General features: G+C 45.5%; 1 protein-coding gene across 2 annotated transcripts in view; it reads left to right on the top strand.

The window, feature by feature from the left end:
• Window positions 1-305: 305 nt before the first annotated feature.
• GNAS (GNAS complex locus) overlaps window positions 306-16,056 on the top strand; it is a 256,365-nt gene continuing 240,614 nt past the window's right edge. The window contains exon 1 of one of the 2 annotated variants that reach the window (XM_048819684.2): window positions 306-720. In XM_048819684.2, coding sequence (XP_048675641.1) covers window positions 480-720 — 241 coding nt within the window. In that variant the 5' untranslated portion in view covers window positions 306-479. The remainder of the gene's footprint in view (window positions 721-16,056) is intronic. The other variant, XM_048819685.2, reaches the window with a different exon arrangement.

Genomic DNA, 16,056 nt, shown 5'->3' with positions numbered 1-16,056 from the left:
CTCAGCCATCGTATTTATTTTAAATCTCCCTCAGCGGGATTGTCCAGCTTCGAACAGCCCTTGGAGTCAATTCCCAAGCAACCTCAAAGGGAAGAGTGGCCGATCTTCAGCGAATGGAGGAGGAGGAAGGGGCGAAGTAGACGCTGCTTACACAACCCAGCACCACCCACAGCAGGCAAAGCCATTGTAAAAAAGAAGAAAGAAGAAGAAGTACAGTATCTTCCGCGCCTGGGTTTTCTGGAGAATACGGTAACCATGTCTGGATCACGTGTATATTTCCCCTTATGAGTGTGGAAAGAAAAAAAAATGAACCAAAAGGGGGAGGGGAAAATGTGCCCCCGAGTCCAGGGGAAGCAGTTCCACCTTAAGAGGCCATAGGGAGAACCCCCCGGCCAGACTTGCTCCCTAGGCGCCCTGCTGGAGACCATGCCCGGGGCTTGTTAAAGGGCACGAGACAGGCCCCCCCCCAGCTTTGCACCATGGGGCTGTGTTACAGCCTGCGAGCCAGGCTGCTCGGAGCCCACCCCTCCATCGCCTACGGCGGCGAGGGGGAGCCGCACGCCGGGCAGCTGGAGCATGCGGACCCCCAGCTGATCCACAGGCTCCGGGACGAGCTGATCGCCAGGGAGAAGGCGGAGAAGAAGCGGAGCAAGAGCATTGACAAGACGCTGAAAGCCGAGAAGCGGGAGTACAAGCAGACCCACCGGCTGCTTTTGCTGGGTGAGCGAGCGCGGCGTGGGCTGCGGGCTGCGGGCTGGCGGGGCGAGTTTGCGCTGCCGGGGAGCCCCGGGGGCCGGTCCCTGGGCTGAGAAGCTGCCTGTGTAGCCGGCCCAGGGCGTGCGTGTGGGCAGCCTCCCCCCGTGTGCTAGCGGCGAAGGAGGGCTTGCAAGTCCCTGGCAGCGTCTGTTGTCCTCCTTCAAACACCGTTGGTGGTGGTGGTGATGCGCTGCGGGGCGCTGGCTGTCTCTTGTTGGCTGCTGCCTGTGTCTGGTTTGAAACTCGCAGACTTTACGGACTTCCGAACTGACGGGAAAGCGTCTTGGAGATCAGGACGCTTCTCTCCGTGGCGTGGAGTGGGAGCCATGTAGTGTGTTCGTTATTTCATGGGTGTCCAAATGAGCTGGAAGAAGAACAAGCACTCCAAGGGCTGGACATCACCCAGCGGTGGTTTGACAGGTTAAAGTTGATTATGAAGCAAGTATCCAGGGCGTTGATTCGGCATCGCTGTGCCTTGATTCAGAGAAGCGTTCTTCCATTGGCCCACTCATTGTAACAGTCAGGTTAAGTTATTCAAGGAGGGGATAGATCGTGCAGCTGCAAGGTTGGGAAATCAAAGGGGTTAAGAGGTGATTTTAAAAATGGGAATAAACAATTACATGGAGAGGCTGGGTTTTTCTGGTTATTCCAAGCAGGTTTAGAAGTTCCTGTGAAGTGTTCAGAGTTTGATTCCTCTCTATAAATACCATAGATTAGATGAAACAGGATAAAATAACAGTTCTTTAATTGTAATTTAAGATGACAAGCCATGAAGCAAAGAATCAATGTGGTATATATCTGTTTAAACCACTGGTATATTTTTCCAGTGCTAAATATTTACTGTTTGCAAGAGATATGTTCCATGTGATTCTTATCTGCTATCAAGATTATATTAGCCCCAGTATTTACCTTCAAAAATGTGTGTTTTGAGAGGTAGTTATGAGCACAATGGAGAGAATAATTGGCTTCCCCAGGAAGAATAGCAAGAATGGAAGGGACATAAAACTTTTGTGTGTGTGTATGTGTTTGTGTTTATATACACATATAGTTTATACCACAATATAATACATGATGGAGGACTTGCTCATAAAAAATAGGGATCAAAAATCTTTGTAATGTGTACAGTGTATCCTTCCTAAATTACAGCATTTACTCTTTGAGGACAGTGTTTGATTTGGTTGGTTGAATTTCTATGTAAACTGTTACTGCGTTAAAATAATGCTAAGTGGATCCTTTTAAGAAATACTTTGGTGAGTTTAACTCATTTTTGTTTCTTTTTAGCAAATAAATTACCAAATTTTGAAATCAGCAAACCACTTCAGGACTGTAGCAAAATCTAAAGTCTAGATGAAAAATGTTTAAAGCTTATTAAAGTGTTAATATTCTGACAGGTTTCAGAGTAACAGCCGTGTTAGTCTGTATTCGCAAAAAGAAAAGGAGTACTTGTGGCACCTTAGAGACTAACCACCGATGAAGTGAGCTGTAGCTCACGAAAGCTCATGCTCAAATAAATTGGTTAGTCTCTAAGGTGCCACAAGTACTCCTTTTCTTTTTGTTAATATTCTGTTATTGATATAGGCCCTGATCCTGCACCTTACAACATGAGGGTAGATTGCAGCACTGGTTCAGAAGCCTGACATAAGTGGAGCTCAACATAGGTGTAGCAGTCTGACTTCACATTGTAAATTGCAGGATTGAGGCCTTAATAATAATAACAACTTCTATCTGTGGGTTTGATCCAATGCTTCTCAAAATCAATTGTTGTCTTTCTATTGACTTCAGTGGGCTTTGCATTAGGCCTGAAGTCATCATGTTGTTAACAAATATTTTCATTTACCCATATTTGTCACTGAATAGATGTTCCAGTATCTAAGGCCTGGCCTACACTACAAAGTTAGTTTGACATAAGTCAGTTTGCTCGCTCAAATTTGTCTCTGGCTGACACAAGCACCCTGTTGCAGCTGTGCAGTAAAACCACCTCCCTGAATGGCAGAGAGCCATGGTCAACCTACTGAGGTTGACATAGTGAGCGGATAGACATTGCAGGACCTGTGTTGACCCTGACAGCTGTCCCACAATGTCCCATTCCCTGCAACAGTGGCCGCTCTGGTAAGTACCTTAAACTCCACTGCCACAGGGTCACAGAGACTGGAAGTCACATACACACCACTGTAAAACCTCTGCATATTTTTGGAATGTCTTTTCCTGACTGCCCACCTCTGCAAACACATCTAGCAGCTCGCCCCTGTAGTGTGCAACTCACCAGGCCAGCTCCATGCCCTGGATGAGTTCCTCCCTTGGGGAGGCAGGATTTTGGATCTCCTGGGCCTCTGAGGAGAAGAGTCTCTGCAGGCAGAGCTACAGACCAGCCATGGAAATGTGAACACCTGCAAGCAGATTGCACAGGGGATACAGACAAACGGGTATGACAGGGATCAGCAGCAATGCCATATTATTTTGTACCCTGGTATTATAACGTCCCATTGATAATCCTCATTCCACCAAAACTCCTCTATGACCTTTTTAATTTTAAGTGCCAACAATCTGGTTCCATTTTGGTTTAGGTGGAGCCCATCCTTCTTGTATAGGCTCTTTCTTTCCCCAAAGGTTCCCCATTTCCTAATAAATCTAAACCCCTCTTCCCTGCACCACTGTCTCATCCATGCCTTGAGACCCTGTAGTTCTGACTGTCTAACTAGCCCTGCGCGTGGAACTAGAAACATTTCAGAGAATGCTACTGCAGAGGTTCTGGACTCCAATCTCTTACCTTGCTGCTTAAATTTGGCCTCCAGGACCTATCTCCTGCCTTTCCCTGTGTCATTCGTACCTACATGTATCATGACCACCATCTCCTCCCCAGTACTACACATAACCCTGCCTAGACGTCTCAAGAGATCTGCAACCGCCGCACCCAGCAGGCAATTCACCATGCAGTTCTTCTAATCATCACAAACCCAGCTATCTAGGTTTCTAATGATCAACTCCACTACTACTATTACCTGTCTCTTCCTAATAACTAGGGTTCCCTCCCCCAGAGAGGTATCTTCAGTGTGAGAGGATACCATGACATCATCTGGAGGGAGGGTCCCAGCTATGAGATCGTTTCCCTCCACTCCTCTTTGATCTCCTTCACTGAGACTTTCATCCTCCTCAACGGTTCAGAGGCTGTCAGACTGGTGGTGGGACCAGTCTCTTCTATATACCTCTCTATCTCCCTTAGCTCCTCCTGTTCAGCCACTCTGGTCTCCAGAGCCCATACTTGGTCTCTGAGGGCCAAGAGTTCTTTGCACTGAATGAACACATACACCCCCCAGCCCCATAAGGTAAGTAATCATACATGCGGCATTCAGTGCAATAAACTGGATAGTCCCCACCCCCATCCCCAAGTTGCTGGACTTCTGCCTGCATTCTCTTTTTACTCTTGCAGCTTTTTATGTTGGGTTTTCTTTCTCTGTTTTGTTTCTATGGGGAGGGATGGTTTATTGCCTTAAGTTTAGAGAATGTTAATCAGACGTATCTAGCTCTCCCACTTCCTCTCTGAAAACTCCCTCCCTGTTAGCTGCTCCTGTTCTTTAGCTCTATAACATAACAGGACATAACATAACAGGTCTCAATCCTGCAACTACTTATGCATGCTCTTTACCCTCATGAGCCGTTCCAGTGATTTTTGGGGGAGGACTGTTCACAGTAGTTAAGTTAAGTGCGTGTGTAAGTGTTTGCAGGGTCAGAGCCTATATGAGGCAGAGATCATACAGACAACAGCCTCATACACTACACAACTCTGATTCCTTCCTTGAGCACCATATATCCTGGGCCCTGAATAAGGCTGAAATCCTATGAAAACACATAGTATGTGAGCTGTAATTAAAGACTGTATCATAATACAGACACACCAAGGAGCTGAATTAAGGTTACACAACTAACCTTAACTCTGGCAGTCCTAATTTTTGAGACACTTAATGTAGCTTTTGTATCTAACGTCCTTTTTATATTTTTTTTTATTTTTTTTTTAAGCAAACTGAAGAAAACAGAAATTCCAAAAGAAGGAATGACAATGACACACACCTCGCCATGGGTGATCAGCAGGGCTGGGCCATTTCAATCAAGAGAGCAGACCTCAACCAAATGAGCGAACTAGTTACTGATTGTGATAGTAGGCTGGCACCCACTCTGCGGAGCAGCCTCAGAGGTGGATAAGACATACAAGTTCCTGTCCCTTTCACAGCTATTTGCTAGACACCATAGGAATAGTGGGAGCAGGGAGTCTTGGTAATCAGTTCCAGCCTGTCCCTATGCCGCCTCCCCTGGCTCTTCTCACCCCTCCGCCTCCTCTTGTGCCCACTCTGCATTCCAGTCATGTTCTTCATAGATTGCAGCAATGTTGATCTCCTCACAGTGAAGAGCAGCCATTCGTCTGAGCCCTTAGAGCTTTCTGATCTTCCTTTGTGTTGCAGAGCAAACATGTAAAAGGAGGATTAATGAGCAGGTCACCTATTTCAGACCATGCTTTCTCGGGAGAAATTTAGACTTAAGGTCTATTCTACACTACAGTGGGTGGTCGATTTAAGCTACACAATTTGAGTTACATTTGTAGCGTAACTCAAGTCAACACAGCTTAGATCTACTTACTGTGGGGTCCACACTACGCTATGTCGACGGGAGACGCTCTCCCGCCGACATTGCTTCTGCCTCTCGTTGAGGTGGAGTACAGAAATCGATGGGAGAGCACTCTCCCATTGATTGAGCATGTCTTCACTAGACCCGCTAAATCAATGCCACTGCATCGATTGCAGCAGCACCGATTTAGCTCCGCAGTGAAGTCAAGCCCTCAGTTAGGTCAACATAAACTGCCTTATGTTGACCTAACTATGTCAGTGTACACACTACAATCTTGCTCCTGTGGATGTAAGTGCCCTCTTACACCAACATAATAACTCCACCTCCATGAGAAGCCAGGGCTTATGTTGGTGTGCTTACATCAGCTGTTGGCTGTCTTGTCGATTTCCCGGCTCCATGCTGGGAGCTGTGAAATAGACAAGAAAGACAGGCAGCTATAGTCCGGCTCCTTGCTCCCAGCTGGGCTGCTGCCCAGAGGCTCACTGAGGAGAGAAGCCCAGAGGGGGCAGCTGGGCTCTGAGCAAGGAGCTGCATGGAGCTGAGAGCCCTGGCTCTCAGCCCCCACACTGCCCCTCTTCAATGGGTAGTGAGGACTGGCACCACCAACATAAGGAGGGTAGTGTGAACATCAGCCACCGCCATAATTATGGTGGTGGCTGTAAGTCAACCTAACATAGGTTGACTTAGGGCTGTAATGTAGACATGCCCTAAGGGTTTTCCAACTGTAAAGTGCAGGGAAAGCAGGGGGGTCACGTAGTGTGTCCGAGCAGTTGGATCTGTCTGAGATGAGTGAAAGTTCTGGAGAGACACAGACCCATGGCAGCTGCTTCCTGGGACAGGGCAGCGGGTACCTTACCTGAGGTTTCTATAAAAGTGAGCTGTCTGTGTTGTGGTTGTACCCACCTCTGTTCAAGGAAACGGGGACTATTAAATTTAAAACATGAACATAAATTACACTAAAAAAAATCTTACTCCATATCATCAATATCAGTAATGACAGTAGGAGCTTTGTAATAGGAACCAGAGTCACCCCTAGGGTTGTATGGGGGGGAATCAAAAGAACATAAGAACAGCCATACTGGGTCAGACCAAAGGTCCATCTAGCCCAGTATCCTGTCTTCCAAGTGGCCAATGCCAGGTGCCCCAGATGGAATGAACAGAACAGAAAAGGAGTATGTGTGGCACCTTAGAGACTAACAAATTTATTTACAAATTGTTAGTCTCTAAGGTGCCACAAGTAATCCTTTTCTTTTTATGGATACAGACTAACACAGCTGCTACTCTGAACAGAACAGGTAATCATCAAATGATCCATCCCCTCTCACCCATTCCCAGCTTCTGCAAACAGAGGCTAGAGGCACCATTCCTGCCCATCCTGGCTAATAGCCATTGATGGACCTATCTTCCATGAGTTTATCTAGTTCTTTTTTGAACCCTGTTATAGTCTTGGCCTTCACAACATCCTCTGGCAAGGAGTTCCATGGGTTGACTGTGTGTTGTGTGAAGAAATACTTCCTTTTGTTTGTTTTAAACCTGCTGCCTATTAATTTCATTTGGTGACCCCTAATTCTTTCGTTATGAGAAGGATTAAATAACACTTCCTTATTTACTTTCTTCACAACTGTCATGATTTTTATGGACCTATATCATATCCCTCCTTGGTCATCTCTTTTCCAAGATGAAAAGTCCCAATCTTATTAATCTCTCCTCATATGGAAGCTATTCCATACCCCTAATCATTTTGTTGCCCTTTTCTGCACCTTTTCCAATTCCAATATATCTTTTTTGAGATGGGACGACCACATCTGCACGCAGTATTCGAGATGTGGGCGTACCATGGATTTATACAGAGGCAATATGATATTTTCTGTCTTACTATCTATCCCTTTCTTAATGGTTCCCAACATTCTGTTCCCTTTTTTTGACTGCCGCTGCACATTGAGTGGATGTTTTCAGAGAACTTTCCACAATGCCACCGAGATCTCTTTCTTGAGTGGTAACAGCTAATTTGGACCCCATCATTTTATATGTATAATTGGGATTATGTTTTCCAATGTGCATTACTTTGCATGTATCCATCATTATATAGTTAGCCTTATGAGCCTTATCAGCAGAAGCAGGTTGCTACGGCACTTGGAGCCAGGCAGGCAAACCAGAAACACCTATCTGTACTGTTCTCAGCAACAAGTAAAGTGTTTACTGTTACTTAAAAAGTCTCCAGAATCTTTTCTCATGTTATAATAGCAAGTTGGCAACTGCTATTACAATATCTGCTCCGAACTGGAAACTGACCCACAAGGCCCTGACACCACACCGGCTTTTGTTCAGCAAAGGGGTAGCAGTAATGATAATTCTGTTGCCCCTTTTGACCCAATATTTGGGGACTTGCAGATTCTTTCCTATAGAGAAATTGATCATAGTTAAGTATTTCTTTGGTGCAATTCTGTTTATTTACACAGCAAGTATGCAAAGTCCTGTTTCTCTGAGCACAGTAGGAATCAAACCATAGACCATTTCTTTGGTCAATATTCTGCTGACCACTGACTCCTTTTCTCACCCAAACTATGCAATGGTTTTCCAATACTGGCAAAACCATAAATAAATCTTCTATAAGGTGCAGAGTCCATAAAACATCTATCAATGTCTGGAGAGTTGGCCAGATCTGCACAGCCTCAATTTGCTTTTCATTGGTGGAAATTCCCCCCCTTTACTGATTGTGTAATCAAAGTAAATTACCTCTTTATGAAACATCACTCTCTTTTCGGTTCAGTTTCAGATTGGCAGCCTTAAATTTATCACAGTTTAACACACACCAGGATATCCTCTAGATATAAAAACAGGCTGAGAGAGGCAATACCCTTTGTTGGGTGCATTACACGTGCCAAAAGCCACCACTTTAACACAGGCTTTGTCCTCTTGTGAAAAGAGTGTTTTCCCTGTTCTTTGGATCCACTTCCACTTGCCAATACCCATTTGGAAGATCTAATGTGAAAAACCAGATTGAACCTGCTACCACATCCACAGTATCGTCTATACATGGTAATTAGGACTGTTGATTAATCGCAGTTAGCTCACTCGAATAACTCAAAAAATTAATCGTGATTAAAAACAGTAAATTAATTGTGATTAATTGCAGTTTTAGTTGCACTGTTAAACAGTAGAATACCAACTGAAATTTTTTAAATATTTTGGATGTTTTTCTACCTTTTCAAATATATTGATTTCTATTACAACACAGAATACAAAGTGTACTCTGCTTATTTTATATTATTTACCATTTTTACAATGCAAATATTTGTAATAAAAACAAAAGAAATAGTATTTTTCAATTCACCTCATACAAGTACTGTAGTGCAATCTCATTATCATGAAAGTGCAACTTACAAATGTCGATTTTTTTTGTTACATAACTGCATTCAAAAACAAAACAATGCAAAACGTGAGAGCCTACAAATCCACTCAGTCCTACTTCTTCTTCAGCCAATCACTAAGACAAGTTTTTGATTACATTAATAGGAGATAATGCTGCTCACTTCTTATTTACAATGTCACAAGAAAGTGAGACGAGGCATTCGCATGGGACTTCTGTAGCCAGCATGGCAAGAAATGTATGTGCCTTCAAGAATTTGAGAGGCAGGGCCGGCTCCAGCTTTTTTGCCGCCCCAAGTGGCGAAAAACACACACACACACAAAAAAAACCTGGTTGAGCTGCCGCCGAAGTGGAACGGAGGGAATGAAGGACTTGTCATCGAATTGCCGCCAAAGACCCGGACGTGCCGCCCCAATAACTGATGGAGTGCTGCCCCTTTCTATTGGCTGCCCCAGGCACTTGCTTCCTTCGCTGGTGCCTGGAGCCAGCCCTGTTGAGAGGGGCGAGGTGTGGACCATGCTTTCAGAAGTCATAAAAGAACAACACTACAATGTGGAAACTACAGAACCTGAATCACCGAAAAAGATAATCAACCTTCTGCTGGTGGCATCTGACTGAGAGGGTGAAAATGAACATGCATCGATCCGCACTGCTTTGGATTGTTATCGAGCAGAACCTGTCATCAGCATGGATGCATGTCCTCTGGAATGGTGGCTGAAGTATGAAGGGACATCTGAATCTTTAGTGCCTCTGGCATGTAAATATCTTGCGATGCTGGCTACAACAGTATGATGCTAATGCATGTTTTCACTTTCCGGTGACATTGTGAACAAGGAACAGGCAACATTATCTCCTGAAAATGTAAACAAACTTGTTTGTCTGAGCGATTGGCTGAACAAGAAATAGGACTGAGTGGACTTGTGGGCTCTAAAGTTTTACATTATTTTATTTTTGAATGCAGCTATTTTTTGTACATAATTCTACATATCAATTTTCATGATAAAGAGATTGCACTACAATACTTGTATTAGGTGAATTGAAAAATACTATTTTTACAGTGCAAATATTTGTAATCAGAAATGAATGTAAAGTGAGCACTGTATACTTTGCATTCTGTGTTGTAATTGAAATCAATATATTTGAAAACGTAGAAAACATCCAAAAATATTTAAATAAATGGTATTCTATTATTGTTTAACAGTATGATTAATCTTGCAGAAAAATCCTTTAAAGGGGCTTCATTTAGTTTTCTGTAGTCCACATAGTATCTGGTGGTGCCATCTTAGAACTTAACCAGCACTAGTGATGAGGTCCAAGGAGTGATTGAAGGCTCATTTGTGCCTTCCTGATACATTTGTTAATGACCTGTACATCATCTTCCCTCTGTGCTACAGGTAAATGTGTGGTGGCTGTTGGATAGTGACAGAAAAGAGCCCATTAATCTTGTGCTAGACCAATGCAATACAACCTATATCTTTGTTGGATCAGGAGAACGACTCCTGACTCAATCCTAACCAGAAAGTCTCTTAGAATGCTCTGCTGCTCCTCATTTACGTGTACAGCACTGCAGTGGAAAGTCCAATAGAAACTCTGGGAGCTCACCTCCACCTTCCTTCTTGTAGTTTTCTTCTATACCAGCATTTACTAGATCTTCTGCTTTACATTTTGCTGCCTGTGTTTCCCATTATTACTATTTGCTGCTTGTTAGAAACATTCCACAAACAGGAAGCCATTCCTCTTTCAAATCCACAAGAGCTTGAGCAGCTAAAATTGGCATGAGACCCTGAGTCTTAAAGCATTTTTCAACCACTTCCCATCTTCTCTTTGCTGGAAGGTTACCACGGGATGGAGTCGTTACAGCGTCTGCCCTGGAGGCAGGCAACTTGTTCACTACAAACCAACAGCCTAAAAATCCTTTAGTTCATATGGGCCACATTTCTAAAGAGAATTTCCACAGGTTGAATTTATAGGACACCTTTCCTGATACGTATTACACGCACAATGAGATCCAAACAGATTATTAGCTCATCTATTATCTTGGCTATCTCGAAGTCCAGTTTGCAAACCCGCGTTCCCCATTTTTGAGCACGTGCACGTTCCCCAGTAACTTTCTCAATTTGAAACCAAGTAGGAGGTCAGGTTTATGAATCCCCTATCCCCCAGCTTTTTTAGCATCTCTACTCTAATAACTGTCATGTTTTAGCCAGTGTCCACTATTCCTGTGTATTTCATAGATCCGATTACACACTTAATGCCCAAATTTCCATTATTCTTGTTTAACTGCCCAGACCTAAACAAAAACAGTTGGGTTGAACCTTGTATCTCCAAGCTTTGTCCCCCAGTTTTCTGAGCTGGGTAAGGGGGTTCACTAGACACTTGTGGTGCTCTGTCCTGTTTTGCCTTATATTGGTAACAGTCCTTCATTATGTGGCCAATTTCTTTCACACTACCAGCATTTAACTCAATTGCTTCCCTTACTTTTTGTGCCATTGCTAATTTCCTCTGTGTTACAAACCAAATTATTGTTTTTCCTAAATGTTCAAAAATGTCATCATGAACTTGATTAGAATCCCCTTTTCCATCCTACGTCTCAGACTTATAGGGCTTATGTTGATCAGCTTTCATCTTACTTACCGGTTCTGGTGAACTGTTGCAAGGAAATATTTGAGTTCCATGGCAAATACCACAGCATCTCAGAATGACTTTGGCCTCCTGTCAGAAGCATCAGCAGGTCCCTAAAAGGGAGGGGGGCCCACCAGTGCCCGAATTGTGGCCCTGCCCCCATGCCAGCCCTTCGCCTCTTCTCCCCACAAGACCCTATCCCCTGCTCGCTCCTCTCCATCCCCATTTCCCTCGTCGCTCACCCTTACGACTGGTAAAAAGTGGAAGGTCCATGACCCCCTAGTCCTGCCTGTTCTAGTACCCCTGCCTCCTGTCACAGACGTTGATTTGCAGATCAAGATCAGCCTGAGCATCTACAAATTGGTCCATTACCCATTTATCTTGGAATCCCTTGTTAGTACCTGGGTATGCCAGAAACCCAAGTCTCCACAGGTCCTCTGCCAGTTCAGGTAGCATCTCTTCTTTCCCTTTCCTAGCTCTTAGCTTTGCTCTGTAGCCTGGCTGGCTCCAAACCACATATCAAAGGTTTGTACCAGGTCTGGATAACTCAGTCTTTTTTCTGGGGCGAAGTTCTGCAGCATTTTCAGAATAGGACCTCTCAAGTTGGCTGCTAGAACCCTCCTTTCTGTTCATGTGCCCACTCATTTGTTTGGGCTGTGATGATGTTGAATTGAACCAAATAAGCCGCTCAGGGAGTTGGAATTTTTCCTTCGAAGATAATGGGTTTTTCATTAGCTGAGCTGAGACCATCTGACCTCTTCCCTCTGGGCCTCTGGATTACAAACAAGGTAGTGTTGTAAAAGTCCTGTTACCCAGGCTCTCTGACTAACCCAATTCCATGTCCAGGCAGCTGACTTCCTCTATGGTCTGTCACTCTGATTTTCTTCTCAAGGTGATTTTTCAGCTCCTTAAGTCCTTGCTGCAGCTCATCTCTGTTAGCAAGTTCATCAACACTTTCCCAGTCTCCTCTCCTTCATAGAATACCTTAGAACCGTGGTTCTCAAATTTTTGCCCCTTTCACATAGCAAGTGTCTGAGTGCAACCCCCCGCCTTATAAATTAAAAAACTTTTAAATATATTTAACACCATTGTAAATGCTGGACGCAATGCAGGGTTTGGGGTGGAGGCTGACAGCTCGTGACTCCCCATGTAATAAGCTCACGACCCCCTAAGGGGTCCTGACCCCCAGTTTGAGAACCCCTGCCTTAGAACATAAGAATGGCCATAATGGGTCAGACCAAAGGTCCATCTAGCCCAGGATCCTGTCTATTGACAGTGACCAATGCCAGGTGCCCCAGAGGGAATGAACAGAACAGGTGATTGTCAAGTGGTCCTTCTGGTCCATAGCAGTCAGGCTGCCATCACCTCACTGATCCATTTTACCATTCCAGACTGGGAGTGTTGCAGTTGGGCTTCCTAATCTGCCCAGACAATTTGTAGTTCCTGTTCCAACAAAGATTTCATCTCCACCTGCAGGTCATCTCTCAGAGACCTCCAGAGGCTACATTAATTCCATTTGTGAAGCCTCCAGCTCTAGTTTTAAATTCTTTTGGCCATCTTTGAGTTTTGTGAGCACCTCCATTATTTTGGTTCAACAGGAATGCCAGCTCACAACTTTTCTCCCTGGAAACTGGATCCCTCTACTAACACCAGAGTTATTCCTTTGGACCTGAGTGGTTAGTCAATATTCAGGGTCTTGTGGGCTGTTTTCATTAGGAGAATAAATTGCTGATAGGTATTTCTCGGCTGCAATCCTGTTTCTCTGAACACAGCAGGATTAAAACAAGAGACATTCTCTTATGCTCAATCTTCTAAGCCTCTTTTTCCAGCAAGTACTCTACCCAAAAAGCTTTCTCTCAAGGTCATGCTACAAGTGCCCTCCAGCTGTCTTTGGCTTGCTGTTGTCCTCACACACTCACTCACTCTCTCTCTCTCCCCCACCAAAACAATACCCTGTCCTCTGCATTTGCATTTAACCCCACCCTTATAACTCAATGCCTGACCAGCCTGTGTTGTGGGTGGTGGCTCCTCGTGTTTCAGCTATATTATTCCAAAAGGAGTTTAATTGCTTCTTACATTTAATCTGACTAAAAGGCGTCTATTAAGCCCATCAGCTTCAATGAGGTTTTTGTCCCGTCCCCAGCATAGCAATAATCTAGATTATGGAGTGGGTGACCACCATATAACACCATCTGAACTGGATTGTATAACACATCTTCAGTTGTTGCCTTCAGAAGTTAAGGATAACTTGGCATAACCCCTAGCTGGAATCATAAGTGAGTAAGGAATAGAGTGTGGCTGGAACTTATCAGGTTCCTCTGCAGCAAAAAATAAGGCTGCTATTATATTATCTCATTCTCCAGAGCAAATAATTAAACTGACTGAAAGGCTGACTCAGGAAAGCAATAACTCCAGCTTGTTTGTACTGGCAACCCCTGTTTATAGTCTTCAATTACAAGTTCAGAGAGGAATTGCCAGCCAAGCACCGTAACAATCAAATTGTAACACTTAAGCCTTGTCCACACTGTAATTTTTGACTTGAGTTTGTAACCAATTAGTGGCATGGTGGGCTCTAAATGCTTGGTGTTAGTGCATCACATGGCTAATTCTTGGCTAGTAACCCTGGCTTCTAGCAGTGATTGGGCCTAAGTTGCCACATGGTTGTCTTCCTGTAACTAAGTTGGCACTGTTTATTTTCAGTGCAGCCAGGACCCCTGAACCCACCTGAGTAATGAGTTGGCCTGATCCTCCTTCCTTCACGCAGTGTGTGCAGTGAATATCTCAGAGTGTATTTCCGTGCCCCATCATCTGACATAGAAAGAGTTCCAGGAGAGAGAAGTGAGAACTCCAGTAAGAGATGAAGGGAGACTGAGACCCTCAGCAGGGGAATGGAGGAAGGCCTCCGAACCCCAGTGGGGAGGAATCCCAGAAAATGTGGTGAGCACTTGAAGCCCCAACAGAAGGGTGTCCTGAAAATCCCATCAGGGTGGCTGATGGGTACGTGGATCTGTGGATCTGCGGCTGAGGTAATATGGGAGTGTGGTGGGGATTGGGAGTGGTGTGTGTGGGAAAAGTTGGTTGAGTGAGCTCATGGGTGCCTGGATGATTTAGTGAAAGAAATGGAGTGATGGTCAGGGGAGGTAGTACAGAAAGAGAGGGCATTGAATTGAAGCAAGAGGAGTGAGATGGGGAGATTAGGATAATTGGGAAGTTTGGGATGGGGAAGAAGATGGAGGAGAGGCAGAAGGGGGAAGGGAAAAGACTGGAAAGGTGGAATCTTTTGGAAAAAATATGGAAAGGGAGAGGGGTAAACACTGGAAAAGAAAGTGAGGGGGAGAAGGAGAAATTAATCTGAAGAGAAATATCCAGAAAGGCAAAGGGGTTTGAGGAGGAAGAAAAAATTACAACTCTGAAAAAGAAGCGAAGATACAGGAAAAGGAGAGAGAAGTGAGGCCAAAGGCAAAGGAGGCTATGCATGTAAAAATTATTTATTGTTAAAGTTTAATGCTATAATAAAATCCAGGCAAATGCCCTGTGTTTGATTTATATAGTACAGATGAGCTCTTTGGAGCCATCCACAAAATTGAACTGTAACTCTCCCTTATTTCTCTCTCTCTCTCTCTCTGCTGGTAAATTAATTGGAGTTATGGCTGCATTTTTGTGGGCTGCTCAAAAGATATCTGACTGTTGCAGGCTGGACTGGCAGGCACTAGACATGTGTATGAAGAGGGGTCGTATGAGCTGGAAGACCCATAAACACTTCCTCCTTCAGGTGGAGGAGTAGGGGACTTCCTTTGCCCTGATTGTAATTAGGGTTGCCAACTTTAATAGCACAAAACTGAACACCCTTCCCACGCCTCTTCTCGGAGGCTCTGCCCACGCTCACTCCATTCCCCCCCTCCCCCTGTTGCTCGCTCTCCCCCACCCTCACTCGTTCATTTTCACTGGGGCTCAGGCAGGGGGCTGGGGTGCAGGTTCTAGCTGGGGGAGCGGGCTCTGGGGTGGGGCCAGGTTTGAGGGGTTTGGGGTGCAGGAGGTGGCTCTGGGTTGGAGCCAAGGGATTTGGAGTGCAGGATGGGGCTCCAGGCTGGGGCCAAAGGGTTCGGAGTGTGGGAGGGGGTATGGGCTCTGGGCTGGAGGGTGAGGCCAGAAATGAGGGGTTCAGGGTGCAGGAGGGGGCTGGAGCAGGGGGTTGGAGTGTAGGGACTGCAGGCTCTGGGGTGGGGCTAGGGATGAGGGGATTGTGGTACAGGAGGGAGTGGGCTGGGGCAAGGGGTGCAGGGGTGTGAGGGCTCTGGCTGCAGGTATGGGCTCTGGGGTTGGGATATAGGAGGGGGTTTGGGCATGGGAGGGGGTTTAGGGCTGGCAGTTGGGGCGTGGGAGGGAGTGTGGTCTCCCGGCAGCGTTTACCTCGGGCGTGGCAACGTATCCCTCGGCTCCTCGGTGGAGGTGCGGCCAGGCGGCTCTGCATGATGCACACTGCCTCCACCCACAGGCACCACCCCGCAGCTCCCATTGGCCACAGTTCCTGGGCAATGGGAGCTGTGGAGCCGGCACTCGGGGTGAAGGCAGCGCGCAGAGACCCCCCCCTGGCTGTCCCTCTGCCTAGGGGCTGCAGGAACATTTTGCTGCTTCTGGGAGCTGCACAGAACCAGGTAGGGAGTCTGCCAGCCCCACCAGCCAGACTCTTA

This window comes from Caretta caretta, chromosome 13 (genome assembly GCF_965140235.1).
Source record: "Caretta caretta isolate rCarCar2 chromosome 13, rCarCar1.hap1, whole genome shotgun sequence".
Lineage (NCBI taxonomy): Eukaryota > Metazoa > Chordata > Testudines > Cheloniidae > Caretta > Caretta caretta.
Note: the sequence above shows the minus strand (reverse complement) of the source record. Positions and strands in the feature narration are given on the sequence as shown.